Source organism: Onychomys torridus, chromosome 8 (genome assembly GCF_903995425.1).
Source record: "Onychomys torridus chromosome 8, mOncTor1.1, whole genome shotgun sequence".
NCBI classification, from domain to species: Eukaryota; Metazoa; Chordata; class Mammalia; order Rodentia; family Cricetidae; genus Onychomys; species Onychomys torridus.
The window spans coordinates 84,449,956-84,465,362 of record NC_050450.1 but is presented as its reverse complement, the minus strand read 5'-3'; the positions used below and the strand labels follow the sequence as shown (position 1 = coordinate 84,465,362).

Below are 15,407 nucleotides of genomic sequence, written 5' to 3'. Positions count from 1 at the left end.
AGCTCACGCACCGGGTGTCTGTGTAGGAAGTTAAGTGACTGGAGGGCCAGGGGGCTCCTTCTTGAAAGGGGCACCCTCTAGGTTAGAGGGGCGCTGAGCTTGGGGCTTCTCCCAGCAGCCAGATGGGGAGGAGTAGGAGGTGAGCGAGGAGGCTTCGGGAGCTAGAGGGCGGGGGCGCGGAGGGACGTGTCAGAGATGAATGGGACCGCGGGCAGATCGATAGGAAATTCACGCACTAATTCGGGGAGACTTCGCCTTCCAAATCGCATTTAGCTGCACTATTAGCTTCGCTGTGTCCGTCAGTCTGTCCTCTCCTCCTAACCACTCCCTCCCTTTGACGCACAAGGCCCAAGCTCGGAGAAACGACTTGAGTTCCCGCACTAACGATAGAAGCTGGAATAAAGCAAAACCTGCAAGTTTCGAAAACAAGTTGAGTAGTAATTTGCTAATTCCAGATTCATCGAAGCAATGCTAAGTGTGGCGCCAGGAATTCTGATTGCCGCTAACGCCGCCGCCTCTGCCTGTGTGGCCAGGAGAAATTCACATCCCTGTGATCTAAGGAAAGAGCCCCAGCTGTGACACCCCCACCAAGGACACATGCACGAGAACACCCACGGCAACCTTGTATTTCCAGGGCGTCTTGTCCTGAACCCAATGAAGTAACGACCTCCGCATACGTTTGAAAAGCAAATTTCCTTTGCCTTTGCACACTGTGGCAGAAGCAATCTTTTCTCCCCCATGATTTCCAATAAAGCCCCCTAGACTCATAATAGAAAATACATAGATTTGGACTTCAGGATACATTTTTAAAACACCAGTAACATGAACCTTTTAAGAGAACAAGGACCCAAGCTTCCAGGAGCAGGCATGGGGGACACCTCAGGTAGATGAGATTTCTCCCTAACCAGTTGAGGGAGGAAAAGAAAGAAAAAGAAGGAGTCTTCTCGAAGCCAGTCACTGGATTGTCCTCATTTAGAAAATAATCTATTTTTCTTCTGGAAAAAAAATGAGCGGAGTGTTTATGTCAACTACATATTCCCCTAGATCCGAATTTGTGACCACAAAATTCCTTACACAAATTCGGATCTACAGGGTATATACAGAAGACAGACAGGTCTTCTTGGCCCAGGAAATTTCCAGTTCTCTTACTTTCGGTGCGTTCTTCTTTTGGGGTGTAGTTTGAATGCTTTCTTTTTATTTCGTTTTGTTTTAATTTTGATCTCTGGGAGCAGAAAAGTCACTGTGGGTCCATTCTTAGGATTACAAGGTTTTCAACTCTCCTATCAAAAAATAAAAAATAATAAAAGCAGCTGTTGGGCAAAGGGACTCGAACCTCGTGGCTGCCGCTGGACTTTCGGTGGCGCATGAATTATGAGATGTAAACATTAGCTAAGTACAAAAGGAGGAAGGGTCAGCCTGAGGCTGCCTCGAAGTCAGAATCAGGCCTTTCTGGGTGCCCTCGGTCCCTCCCCTCCCCCTGTGACTTTTTTTTTTTTTAAGAAAAAAAAAATCAGCTCTCCTCCCTTGCCCCCACAGTCTTTAGTTTGTGATCAAACGCATATCTAGATATTTTCCAAAGCAAAGGGAGGAGAGAGGGGCTGCTGGGTGTGAAGGGGTGTAATAAAAGTCCTTTTGGAAAAATTGAATGGTAAAAAGAGAGAGAAACAGCTGTGAGGAAAAATGCTGGGAGACCAAGCAGATGGGGGCTCCCGGATATTTAATGATGGGCAATTCCGTTTACAACCTGAGAAAAAGATCAAAGGCGCTTCATTTCCGAATGAAGGGCAATGAGGAACCATAAAAGTTGCAGCCAGATGATGCGCAGGCCCCTCCCAAACTCCCCTATCCCTCATACCTCCTGGGGGCTGGAATGAGGGAGACAACCCCACAGAGGTGTGAGGAGGGCCCCCACTACCTACTTCTTAGCCCCAGAGAGAGATTCTCTGTCTAGAGGGCTAACTGGGCCCATCCACCTGCTTGGGTTGCTGGCAGTGGGGCCAAAATGGGATTCTGAATGAACTTCCTGAGGCTCCCAGTGACTGTTGGTTTACTAAACTAGAAAAAACGGGAACTAGAAGGAACTGCGGCTTCAATGCTGAGAGCTGTGACCAGGTGAGGTGTGCTCAGCAGAAGCCTCCTCTCCACCCAGGTTTAAGAAATACTTTTGTCCTTACTGAGTAAATTAGAACACTGCCAATTTCATGAACATACACAAACAAGCCAAAACAACCCTCTCAACCACCTCACCCATGCAGAGACCAAGAACCATTGCTGAGTAGGAGAGATCCCACCTGAGACCTCTGTTTCTGTTTTTTGTTTGTTTGTTTGTTTTTAACATCCTGTATCTAGGCATTGCAATAAGGGCCTCTGGGTTTAGCTAAACCCAATGCCCTCCTCGCTAGGCCAGACTCATGCATAACTGGGGAGAAAGAATACCTGTAGCTGTACTTTCCCTCTTCATCAAAGACAGGCAGGGTTCATTCTGAGCACCCATAGACAAAATGTGTTGCTTTGATTCCCACCAGATCCCAAATATCAAGCAAAAACCAAGTCTTCTCAAAGGGTATTTAGGGGTGCCATGACCCACCCCAACTGTCCAGACCCCTTCCCTATCCCATACCTCCCACTCTTGGACACCGGTCTAACCCACCCCACCTGCGGCTTGGGAGAGCATCTGAGCTGGCCTCTTTTCTGATCTACACTTAACAAGGGATGTGGCCCAGGTGTCCAGAGCGCCAAGAGAGAGGGTATGGTTGAACTTAGGCCCGATCACTGAGATTTTCGCTTCTGAGAACTGGAGAGCCACCACCTGCTCTCACACCAACCCCTATCCACACTCCCTCCCTGTGTAGACACCAGGGGTGGAGTACAGGATTTATCAGTAACAGGTTTCACCGCAGCTAGAGACAGCCTCACCCCTCTGCACCCAGAATACCAACAACAATAAAGCATAACAATAAAAATACGCAGAGCCAGAGGCGTAGGCACCTTCTGTGCTACCTCCCAAGTGCTCTTAGGTTCTTCGAAGACCACTTGGCCTCCTTCTCCAAGCAGCCACAGGTTGCTAGTGTGTCCTCTCTCGCTGCCCAGCCCACCCTGCCTGCGCCATCACAGGCGTGCCCCGGCCTAGAAAAAAGCATCCACCTTTCTATGGGCGAGCTGGAAGAGAAGCAGAGAGGAAGAGAAACCCGAGCAGAGGGCCAAGCTGAGGATAGTCCCCTGCAGCCCGGTGGCACTCCAAGCGCGCCTAACGGAGCAAGGGCCTGAGCCGGCAAGAGTACTCACCCAGCCGCTCCCTGCTTGCTCCGGGCGACCCGCCGTGGGCCCGCTGAGAAACAGCTGAGCTCCCTCCCGTCCACTATTGTGTGTCCGGAAAACCGAACCGCGGCTGCGGGCAAAGGAACCACAGGCCCCCTCGGAGGCCGGAAAAAGACTTTTTTTTTTTTTTTTTTTTTTTTTGGTGTGTTTTTGTTTTTGAAGAGCAAGTTTTCGTATTAATCTCATACTTTGGCAGTCTTTGTTAAACAGCTAGGCGCGTCACGAGGCTCTCGAACATTTTAATAATTTTTAGACGCCGTGACCTGCGGTTCACCCCTCTCCGGGCCTCCCCCACGAGCAGGCAGTTACTATAATATGCTCACGCAGTTCGCTCGGTCATATTGAATTTTGCGCAGGTCATTACTTGGGAGAAAAATGACAGAGCAGGAATTTGATTCAGCTTACCCTCTCCAGCTCGACTTTTCTCTTCCTCCCCCCAACCCCCACCCCAAAAAGCCTCCATTGGAATACTATTCAGGCAGCCCCGCCCCCGCTTTGATTTTTCAATCATTCCTATATTTTTATGAGCTACGGTTCCCAGGACTGAGAGCAAGGGCGTGTGATCCCGTGGAGGAAATCCTTCTGAGGCCTGAGCACTAGCTAACTATGCCGGCCTTGGCACCTGAAGGGCAGAAAGTGTGTCATTGGGCATCTGAACCCTAGAAAACCGGCCTGAGCCAAGGGTTTCCTTCCCTGGGCTCTTCCTCTAACGCCTGCACCCGCAGGGCCTGTGCCGGCTGCTACCCTGTTACCCCTTCACCCACTTTATTTGCCGCTCCAGATGCCAAATACACTGCCACTTCTGCCAAAACTTTAGAGGCTCCAGAATTCCAGAAATGACTGTTCCACCTCTCTGGAAGGGAGTCCGATCCACAGCCAGATCCCAATCGGGAAAGAGAGGTCTCAGGGAGAGGGGACAGACAGCACTGGGCAAAGCAGGAAGCTTGAGGACCTGGCTTTCAGAGGCTTTAATGGTCCCTAAAAACAAAACACTCCCCCTCCATTTTTTTTTTTTTTTTTTTTTTTTTAAGGACAGAGCTGTCATGCATTCAGCCACTCTTGTGCCTTGCTCCATCACCATCAGAATGACCCGGGTTTTAAAATCTGGTGGGATGTCTACACTGTATCTTTCCTTTCTCCCCCCACTCCCCAGTTGACTGGCTGAGGTAGTCTAGACAACCCCTCTTCCACCCAGTTCAGTTAGCCCACGCCTAGTGAGTGCTGGCAGGGTGGTAGCCTCTGGAATGGATGGGTAGGGTAAGGCAGCCAATTTTGGTCTGGGGTAGCAGAAGTCACCTTCCCCTCCTGCAGTCTTATTAGCCTGGGACCTTGGACCACTCCAGTCTATTCCAGATTTCTAAATCTGTCAACATTTTCTCCCGAGATAAAGGCAAAGGAGACTAAGGAAGGAACCAAACGAAATAGATTCTCCACTTGGCGCCATGACCTCTGCTCCTCAGGACCCAAGAGTGCTTCTCTGGACACCCCCGAGAAATTCACTTGAGAACGAAATGGAAACAGGGTTCCACACACCCTTTAGTTGGGGGAGGGGAAACTGGGGTTAAATTGACTTGAAATTTGCTATTAACCTTTTTTCTCTTTGGCTTTATTTCAAAAGTCATCTTTACAAAAGCTCCCAGCTTATGTCTATTGTAGAAGGACAAACACCCACGGTGCACCTCCTATAGCGAATGCTTAGAAGAGACTGTGATGGCATCTCCCAATGCAACAGTCGTTTAAAGACCCAAAATAGGCATATGCTTTAGCGTTATAATCATGGTCTCTAGGAAGCATTTTACTTATGAGCTAAGCTTAATGCATAGACTGAAGGTTCATTTCAGGTCGCCTGTTTTCAACTCCAGTTACAAAGATCTCCAAGAGACCATTAAGTATTTTTCCATCACGCTTGCCCTCCCTCTTCTAAAGAGGGCTAGAGAGGGAATCAGGATGAACATCCAAATGGAGGCTGGGGAGAGAAGGAGAGAGCTAACTACGTTTCAATGTCCTACTTCATAAGCACCACAGTTTAAAGGGAAGGATTAGGAATTTTAAAAATGTCTGGTACTGGCCCAAAGTCTTGAAATCCAGTACCTGGAACTAATCTAGGACCTAGGGGTCTGGGAAGACAGGGCTACGTTCCCCAGGCGAGGTGGAGCACGCAGTTTGGCCTCTAGGGCAAGCAGGGTGGGGCTGATGTTAGCGAGAATCAAGACTTCACCTTGGAAGCCTTCTTTGGCCCTGCCAAATGTCCTGCAAGGACGTGTGGGTAATTGGATTTTTTAAATGTGTGCGGCTGGGTAGGTTTTAATTAAATTTTATATGGTGACTCAAAGGTTATCTTTGGGAGAGAAAATTGCGTGGAGGATTCGCCACGCCCCGGAGCGCTGTCTTTTGTGCAGCTCTCCACCAGCAGCCCGCAGCTTTTGCAGAATAGTTTCTTCCTTCCTCAGTTTCCCCTCCCCCAGATCTCTGCCTTTTCCCCTCTCCCACTTCTGCTGCCTCCACCCCTCACATCTCCCAGCTCCCTCGCCTTCCTTACCTCCAGCAAGCTCTCTCTTCTCTCTTCACACATACAGCCCCCTCCCCCTCTCCCACCCCGCCCCCGCCGCTAGACGCCTGGGCCGCCGGGATCACGCATGCACGTAAACTTTTGACCCTCCAACTTTGCGACCCCTCCGTCAATAACACTGGCCTCACTGCCCAGAGTCTCCTTCTGCTGTGTGGACTGCAGAGACCCAAGAGCAAAACACCTTCCCTGCCCCTCCCCTTTGGCCGCCTTGTGCCCCCTCCCAGCCCAATTAAGAAGCCTTAGACCTGAGGAATAAGCGTATTAGGTTATTAAACAACCGGGGGGGGGGTACAGGCCCCACTTCCTGCATTTTCATAGGTCTCTTTGATCGAGATGCCAGCAAGGGCTTTTGACTGCCCACCCTCCTTCATTCTTGTCTAGAAGAGTAAGAAGACCGGCCGAGGTTGCTGAGTGAGGGGCCTGTGGGAACCGCAGAGTGGGCTGACCTGGAGAAGAGAGGTTTTTAAGGTGAAGAATGGAAAGAGCTTGAAGCAGGACTTCCTTGGGAATCGGGATCGGAGGCGCCTACTGGGCCCTTCGGGGTGGAAAGAGAGCTGGGTTCCAACAATGCAGACCCAGAGGGGCCCGGGGCCACCTTGAGCGGTCGCTCGCTGGCGTCTCAGAGACCCCAGCCTGGCTGTGAACTTGGTCTAAGGCGGACTCTACTGGCAGATCCGGGAAGTTACAGCCTCTGCCTCCCGGCCAGCGCAGCAGCCCTGCAATGGACCAGCACGCTTTCGGTTTCCCATCTGCCCAAATACCACCTCTCAGGTTCCCATCTGTTGCAGGGCAAGGTTTCGTTTCTCCTTGTGTGGGTTCCTTGGGAACCGTAAACCAAGTAAGAGAGAAGGGGGCAAAGAGGGAGGAGGGCGGAATATAGAGATAAAAAGAAAAATAGGTGCATAAAGTGACTCCAAATGCCCCGCAAGGTGACCCCCCCCCCCTTTCACGCTGTCATTCTCCCTCCACCGGTCTGCTAAGTGCTTGATGCCATGCAGACTGCCTGCCCCCTTTTCCACTTAGGGGGAGGGGGAGGTGGGTTATCTGGAGGTTAGGCAAGCCAGCCTCAGGCCTAGGAATTATTCCTCGCTGGATGATTCATCCAATCCCACCGGGATCTGAAGTCTTGGCTTGCTACTGCAACCAGCCCCAGCCGCTGAGCCCCCAAGGCCGCAGTACAGCCTGCAGCCACGTGCGGGGCCCCAGGCCTTTAAGAGGCTAGAGCATGGTCTGGATGCCTAGGAGCCTTTGCCAAGGGCAAGATGCTGCAAGGTGCTTCAGAGGACACATCTTCCTTCTCAAAGGAAATTAAGAGAGGAGAGACAGGAAGGGAGGAACTTAAGGTATAAAAGAAAGAGGCGGGAGTCAGAGGGAGTAAAACTTGAGGAGGGGGTGCTATGTGCTAGTGGACAGGTTCCCAAATCACCCCGAATTTTATCCTATCCTGGACTTTAAACCCACCACCACCACAACCGCTACCTCCTCTTCCTCCTCCTCTTCCTCCCCTTCCCCCTCCTCTTCCTCCTCCTCTTCCTCCCCTTCCCCCTCCTCTTCCTCCTCCTGGAGCTCCTAACTCAATGAATTCTCCATGAATCTGCCTAAAGAAAGGAGGAAAGATCACCTAAACCTGTAGGCATATCCGCCTGTCCTGCTAGCGGCTGAGGTGGTGGTGTGGTCAGCAGCGGGTAATGTATGCATGCGGCAGAGGCTTGGAGCCCCACATTGGCCGGCGCTGTGCACCCCCCCACCCCCGTCTGCTGACCTCTGCGTGATCCCGGACTCTATGAATTATTGATGAGATATGAGCGTTGATTTCCCCTTTCAGGATGCAAACTCCATTATATTGTTAAAATGGCGATTTAATCGTTGAGAATAGCTTTGGTGTGAGTTTTTTCCCCCAACTCATTTGCGCCTCCTTCCTTTTCATTTAACTCTCTTAATTAAATCCTTTAACAGATTTTAATCACTTTTTGGAGGGAAGGGTGGGAGGAAAGGGAAGGCCACAACACCATCACTACCACCAACAACAAATGGGACACCAAAACTACCAAGCAAAACAACCCTGGAAAGCATCAGGAAGCTTCTACCTTTGGGAAGTTGAAAGAAAGGTGAGGAGGGCCTTTAAGTCCTCTCGAAAGATGACTTTGGGAACCTCCAGGAGAGACAGCATCATAGGGCTGGGAAGACAGGCCTAAATAAGGAAGAGACATTAGGAGATGCCTAATCTACCCCTAGGAGATTTGGGGGGAAGTTCAATTGCAGCAACCAAGTCAGGCTTACCCTTGCAGAGAAGTCCAGGGACTTTGAGCTTGGGAGGGTCACAGGATTCTTGTGGGAAGCAACTCTTTCATCTGGGCCTCGGGGATACTTAAGGAGAAATGTCCAGTCTCCTTAAAGAGCCCCCCTTGCTCCCCTCCTCCTCCCCAAACAGCTCAGTTTCCATGTGGTGTCTGGGTTAATTAATATGGATGTGTAACTGTGTTGCAGCAATCGATAAACCCTGCTGTGGGCAGATCCCAGCTTCAAAAATCCAATTACTCTAAAAACCTCCAAAAATGAATAAAGTGACCAGTAGTGCCTACTCCTAAAAAATGGGGGAGGGGAGACTCTTATGAGCCCTGTCTTCTCAGGGTGGGCCTGGTGGATTCCAGGCTGGGATGCTTTTATTCAAGGAGAGCTGACCTGGGAAGGGACTGAATTTGGGGATACTCTGCCATTTCCTTTGCTTGGGATCCTTGGCTTCTCTCCCAGCATCCAGATCTCAGGGAGAAAAGGACCAGGCAGAGAAAGAAACTGGCTGTTGGCTCTCTTCCCGTTCTGCCCTCTCACAGCCAGGGAAGGGTTAAGTGTCCCTGCTGCAGTTATGGAGAGGAAGCTGATGAAATATGGGCCCTTGGAACTCCAGGCTAGGCCGGCTTTCCTGTTTACACTTCTTTATACTTCCTCCCATCCCTGTGGCCACAGAGAAACAAAACAAAACAAACAATCAAATAAAACAAAACAAAATCCAATTGTCCTCCAAGTGGTGGCCAGGCTGGGCTCTGCCCCTGGGGTAGATGATTGGGTGAGAGGGTCCTGGCTTGGCTTGTGCCTCAGAGTTTGAGGCCTAGACATGTGGGGAGAGGAAGCAGTGGGAGAGGAGAGAGAGAAAAGAGATCTGGGAGCAGTAAAGCGGTGGCGGTGGTGTGTTCAGAGAGGAAACAGAGGAGGGTGAAAGAGGAGAGGAAGGATGAGGAAGCGAGGGAGGGGCAGGGTGGGGGAGAAGAAAAGAGGAGGAGGAGGAGGAGGAGGAGGAGGAGGAGGAGGAGGAGGAGGGAGGAAAAGAAGAGGAAGGGAGGAAGAGGCAGCACACAAGTCTGAGGCAAGGGCAGTTTTTGTACCAGAAACCCTTCTATACTCTTCCCCAGCTTGTCCCCAGTTCAGAGAACAGTTGCCCCAGAAAGCTTCGCTGAGTGAAAAGGAAGCCCATGGGTTTTTTTCTCCGAGGTCTACTTAGGGCCATAGGAGACCTTCCAAGGGGATTATGTCTGAAGGAAAAGTGCCCGGGACTGTTCTTTGCCATTCTGAAAAATGGATTCAAACATGCTCCATAGATGTCTCAAGGCTGTCGGCCTGGAACATTCTATCAGAGTCTGCAAATCTGACATGCAAAGTGCAGGGAGGACATTTGTCAGGGACAAACCTGACCATCTAGAGTTTCAGGACCCTAAGAAGGATGTAGAGAGCAAGACAGAGTGAGGCCAGAAGGAACTAGGAAAAAGGACTCTCTTGGAAGCCCCGGGTTAGCTTAGCTGCTGCTGCATACCTCCTTTGCACTTTTTTCAGTGGCTTTGAAGCCTTCAGAAGCCACACCTCTAAAGCATATTCATATTTTCAGTACTGCTGGCATCCTTTGATCCTTTGGGAGTGGAAAAGAGTGTCCTTTACAAGGGGTGTAAATGTCCACAGTTCTTAGGGAGATACCTGGGTGAGGATCCCAAGCCCTTGGTCTCCTTCCTCTGTTCTTAAAGCTCACTGAGGGTCTCCTGTAAGATGGATGTGGGCAAGGAGTGGTGAGCTCAAAAAAAAAAAAAAAAAAAAGAGAGAGAGAGAATAGAGAAGAGCAAGGGGCAGAACTAGAAGAGGGGGGCATCAGTACCCCCTTAGTGGAAAACAGGGGGCCCTTCTTTGTCAGAGATCAGAAGCCCTTCAAAATGCCAAGTCCTGTCCAAGGGATTATCCACCAGCGTTGGTGAATCCAGAGACAGTGAGCTTGCCGGAAGCAGGACCACCAGACTCATTGGCCCCAGAGATCTTAATTAAGAGGGTGGGGAGACACATCCATTTGATCGGTAAGAGGATTCTGGCTTTTAGAAGAAGGGTGACTTTTCCTTAGAAAACAAGGTTCCCATGGAGGGGAGCAAGTTTGAAGTCCCTCTGGTTTGTGGTGATACAAAACAAAGAGACCATTCAGAGTCCAGAGGGGGCAGGAAGAGCAAAGAGAAAAGATAGCACTTTTGGGGACCTGTGTTCCTGGGCAGGTTGTGTTTGTGACAGACCAGTTAGACCTGCCTATGTCCTCCAGACCTGGTCGGAATTTAGGTTTGGAGCTAAAGGCTATGAAGCCCTCTGTCTGCTCCTCCTTTTGACTCAAGCTCCTTCTCAGAAACCCGCAAAAGAAGTCAAATTGAGACCCACAAGCTGAAGGTGGCTGTGGAAACACTGAGCTCCCCCATTCTAGATAACCCTGAGGGGACCACAGGGAGTGCAAGGGGGATGCTTTTATGGGGAACAGACATCCAAAACCCAGAGAGCATTCTAGGATGAGGTGGCCCACAGCAACCGCCTTTCCCTGGTTCTTTCTCTCAAATATATCCAGGTAAAAGTGCCCGCCGGGTACCCCGACACACCCCAGATGCACAAATCTCATGTTTCTTTCCTGGGGGTTAAGAGGAGATCTACATGCAGATAGCCAGCAGAGAAACACCCCTCCACCACACCCAAGCTTTATTCCAGCTGTTCATATTCCCTCCTTCTTGGCCCCTAATTTCCAAAGATATTGAAGGAACATGGATCCCACATGACCCCCTTTCTCCACAGAGTCCGGTGTTCCGCAAATAAGCAACAGACACCTCCCACCACTGAAGCTTTACAGAACTCAGCCCTCACTGTGGGCACCCCGTTTCTCAGAACTAGGTATATTTAAAAAAAAAAAAAAAGCTGTTAAATTTCCCCTGTATCATTCCACAGCCCAACTGGAAACAAAATTTTCTTCTCCCATCCCAAGCCCCAAAACTGCAAGGGGAGAAATCGAAAGCTGGAAGCGACTTACTGTGGCGTGCTGGGCCTGGGCTCTGGCCACTGCCTTCCTGGGCTTTTCCGGCTGCTCCAAGCTGGAAGAGCGCTCACCTACCTCTGCCCCCTTCCCCACCACAGTGAGCAGTTAAAATGTCACTTAACATTCTGGAGAATGTGAAATATACCGCGCGGTGTCAACTCCCCAAAACCATAAAACTAACTTTATGGACCTCACGTGACTTTCTCGAGCCAGTGAGGGGTATCTGTCTGACTTCTCGGCGATTTTTACGATCTAACTTCGAGATAAAACCCCTATCCATTTGACATCTAAATGTCATAGCGACTTTTGGGATAGTTTGCTCTCGGTAAAGGGGGACAAAGTCATGGGGTGAGAGGGAAGGAGGGCCCAATACACCCTCCAAGACCCTCGCCATCTCCTCACCGGCTCCCCCTCCCCCCAGGTCCTGTAAGAAGTTGGGCCCAGCTGGAAGGGATTGACCGGGTAAGTGTCCAGACTTGATCTTAATGCTCAGGGTGGAGGCTGAACTGGATGGAAGAAGACTGGGCCCTGGTCCTGAACCAGGCTGGAGGGGGAACCAGGGGTCTTTCAGGAGGAACCCCAACCAAGAGGGGAAGGTCAGTCGGGACCCCTGGAGAGGAGGACCTCTTAAAAAGTGCAGAGAAGGCCAATCTTTGAAAGAAATCTTTGAAATTGAGCTTTTTTTTTTTCCTTAGTGGGTGGCAGAGCTGAACTGGGGGTTGGAACAGGAGACAGGGCATCTGGGCAGGCCTTTACCAGCCTCAAAAGATCAGGATCCTTACTGCTCAGGACTTCCTGGAGTGCCCCCACCCGCCCCAGAGGCTTTGCCACTCAGCTGGAGGGAAGTCAGGATGGATTTCAGCTAAGGCCCATCTGAAGTTCCTGGGCCTCTCAGCGCCCCAGGCACGAAGGCCTGTCTCCTGGCCCAAGCTAGGGACCTAGTTGGCTTCAAGGAGTTTCTGGTGGGCACCTTACTTTCCCTTCTCTATGCCCTAGGTTTATGGAAGATGGTCTTAGGATAGTTTGTGCCCAGTGGTCAAAGAGGCAGACCCTCGGATAAAAGACAAGGGCAATAGAGTGGGGGAGACATTTATTTGACTTCAAGGAAAGCTACAAACATACCAAAAGCTAACCACTGAGACAGGCCTGGCAAAGACAGAGTCCACACGGAACAGTAACACAGCACCCACCTGCTTACTACAAATGGTCTTGGAAATGGGTAAAGAAGGAAGTGATTGGCCTGACCCAGACTATCCTCATATTTACAAGCTTTGGGCCTTCTAACCAGACCCACAGATTCACAGAGGAAAAAAAAATCACAAGACATTGTACACTGAGGGTTATTTCTGATTCTATACACTCCTAGATGAGGCCTTGTGTGGCCTACCAGGCAGCCGCCGCTGGACTCTTCCTCTTTTCCTCCCCAACAGCCACACTTTGGTCCTTCCCTGGCCCCTTCCCACCCCAGGAATAAGCCACTGGGAGACCTGGGCCTAGGGAGTGGGAGCTGAGAAGGAAGAGGTGGGTGAAAAGACACATAATCACAGACTCCATTTCTCAGGCCAGCTCAGCTGGGCCCAGCACTACCCAACCTCAACTGCTGCCCCTTATGGAAGTTTCCAGCTGAAACTCAAAATACAGCCATCATCCTTTTATAAATAAGTTAGAACACAGACAGGGGCGGGGGAGTCACATTAAACATGCGAGTTTCTTTTTCTTTTCTTTTTCCTGGGGGAAGGGGTGCACCCACAGACACAAGGACATTCAGAAACACTGGCAATTGGGGGCGAGCCGAGGGAAGTGGGGAGCTTGGAGGGGAAATAATAATAATAATAATTATTAACAATAATAACAAGAGAACCAGTCCAGGAGAGAGGGAGCCATGGGAAGACCTAAGACCAAACGAAAAATTGTAATACAAGGCTGGGGCGAGACAGGCTCGTGGGAACAGGTCCCCAGCGGGCAGCCGCAGTGCAGGGAGGATTGGAAGGGTCGGGCTGGGGGTGGCGCGGGCTCTTGGGCCGCCCAGGGCTCCTCCGGATGGGCTCATGGTTGGAAGGCGCTGCCGGCTGTAGCCAGACTCATACTTTTCAGTTTGTTGTCTTTCTTCCACTTCATGCGACGGTTCTGGAACCAGATTTTGATCTGACGCTCGGACAGGCAGAGCGCGTGGGCGATCTCGATGCGTCGTCGCCTGGTCAGGTAGCGATTGAAGTGGAATTCCTTCTCCAGCTCCAGGGTCTGGTAGCGAGTATAGGCGGTCCGGGCCCTTTTCCCGTCTGGCCCAGTCATATCTAGAGCAGTTAGAGAAGCGCCCCGGAGGCAACGTTAGTTATTCCGGTTAAAGGAGGGGGCACCGAGTGGGAGGGGGCAGGGAGCAGGACCCAGGCGTCCCCAGCACCCAGCTCACCGCAGCTCCAATCCTCCTCACTCCAAGTGCCCGCATCCAGCCTCTATTTCTTCCTCCCCTTCTCCAGCAGCCCCCACTTCTGGTGACAGTGAAGGCTCCCCGCTTTGTCTCTGGCTCCTTCCCAGTGCCTCACCCTAGGCTGGGTTCAGGCGGCCGTTAGCCCCGGAAGGAGGAGAGCCGCTTCACTTTCACCCTAGAAAGCTCCATTTACAGCCCATTCCTCCTCTGCTAGCCGCAGCCTCCAAATTTCAGGAATAAACAAGCCCCTTCCCCACAATACACAAATCCCATCTTTCATCCTAAAGCCGGTGACTGGCTGGGTAAATAAAACCTAAGCTGAGCCTGGCAACAAATTGTCTTTTTAAAATGTCCACCCCCAGCAAAAGACCCTGTTTGGCTCTATCTAAGGAGCTGTGGGGACCCTTTCAGACACTTCTTCCTCTTGGGGGGGGGGTGGATCTATATTTGAGGTAAAGTCAAGCCTTCCTCACCCCCCCCACCCCCAACACAGGGCAGGGATGTGGAGAGGACAAAAAAAGAGATGGAGAATTACCGTGGCTGATGTGAAGCTTCCTCATCCAGGGGAATATCTGTGGAGTCTGCCCCTCGGGCGCGGCTGTAGTGGTGGCCATGGGCTCTGGCTGTGCCCGGGCCAGGCTCGGGCTGCTTAGCTGGCTTGCCGCTTCCTCGGGCTCGGAGGACGCGCTGGCCTCGTCTATTTCGGTGAAATTGGCGCTGGAGCTGGCTGGGGTCGCCTGGTCGGAAGGGGACGAAGCAGCGGGCTTGGCGCCGTGGCTGTCGCCGTTGGTGCAGGGCAGGGACTCGGGCGAGGACAGGGAGCAGCTGGACGTCGCCTGCCTGAAGCGGGGCTCCTGGGCTGACGCGGGGAAGGCGCGCGAGCTCTCGCCCACCGCCCCAAAGTGGCTGGAGGAGGCCGAGGAGCGGTTGACGCTGAGATCCATCCCATTGTAATTGTAGCCGTAAGAGCCGGTGTGCATGGCAGCGGGATCCCTGTAAGAGCCGCTCAGAGAGCTGCCACTGCCATAATTTAGCAACTGATAGTCCGGGCCATTTGGATAACGCCCCGAGAAGGAGTTTACAAAGTACGAGCTCATTTGGGTGATTTTGGAGGGCTTGATTTGTGGATCGTGGTCGTTATAACCCTGTGCTTCACGATTTATGATGTATTAATGAATTATAGCGATGCACTGTACTTCGTTTTGCTATGTATGCGGCCAAATATGGGGGGGGGCTGGAAGGGGGATGGGGGGGCGTTAGGGAATCACGTGCTTTTGTTGACCAGTCGTAAATTCTCGCTGATGACCTCAAGAGGTAATTCATGCTCTATGGTTACAAATAATGACGATCCGAGAATCGTTAGGGCCGATTCAATGCGAGCCTCCGAGAGGGTGGGGGGAGAGAAAGAGAGACGGGGGAGAAACAGGGAGAAGGTTGGCGTTGGCCTCTGAGCAGAGCGCGCCACCTCCCGGCGATTGACGGGAGCGCGGGCAGCAGGCCGCCATGGCGGCGTCGGCAGCCTCCCAGCTGGCTCTGTGCAACAGCCAAGCAAGAAAGAAACCCGGGCCCGCGGCTCACCCGCAGGGTTGAATCTTTAGAAAGATAGGTTTGAATCTTTTGCCCACTTTGCTAAAGTGCGGTTATTTCCTCGATTTATGTCCTTCTCTCTGACATTATTATCACCATCATCATTTATAATTATTATTATTATTTTAACTCTGGATAGTGTGATCAAGGAATTAGTTGCCTGACCTTCCCTCCTTAAGCTTCGCCAG

At 51.4% G+C, this 15,407-nt stretch overlaps 1 protein-coding gene across 1 annotated transcript; it reads right to left on the bottom strand.

Annotated features, from left to right (window-relative positions):
• Nucleotides 1-12,279: 12,279 nt before the first annotated feature.
• On the bottom strand, nucleotides 12,280-14,831 carry Hoxb5 (homeobox B5). Its single transcript, XM_036197165.1, has 2 exons — nucleotides 14,168-14,831; nucleotides 12,280-13,498 (listed from the first exon to the last, which is right to left on the bottom strand). The coding sequence occupies exons 1-2, from the start codon at nucleotides 14,727-14,729 to the stop codon at nucleotides 13,251-13,253; spliced, it is 810 nt and encodes a 269-aa protein (XP_036053058.1). The 5' UTR covers nucleotides 14,730-14,831; the 3' UTR covers nucleotides 12,280-13,250.
• Nucleotides 14,832-15,407: the final 576 nt, after the last annotated feature.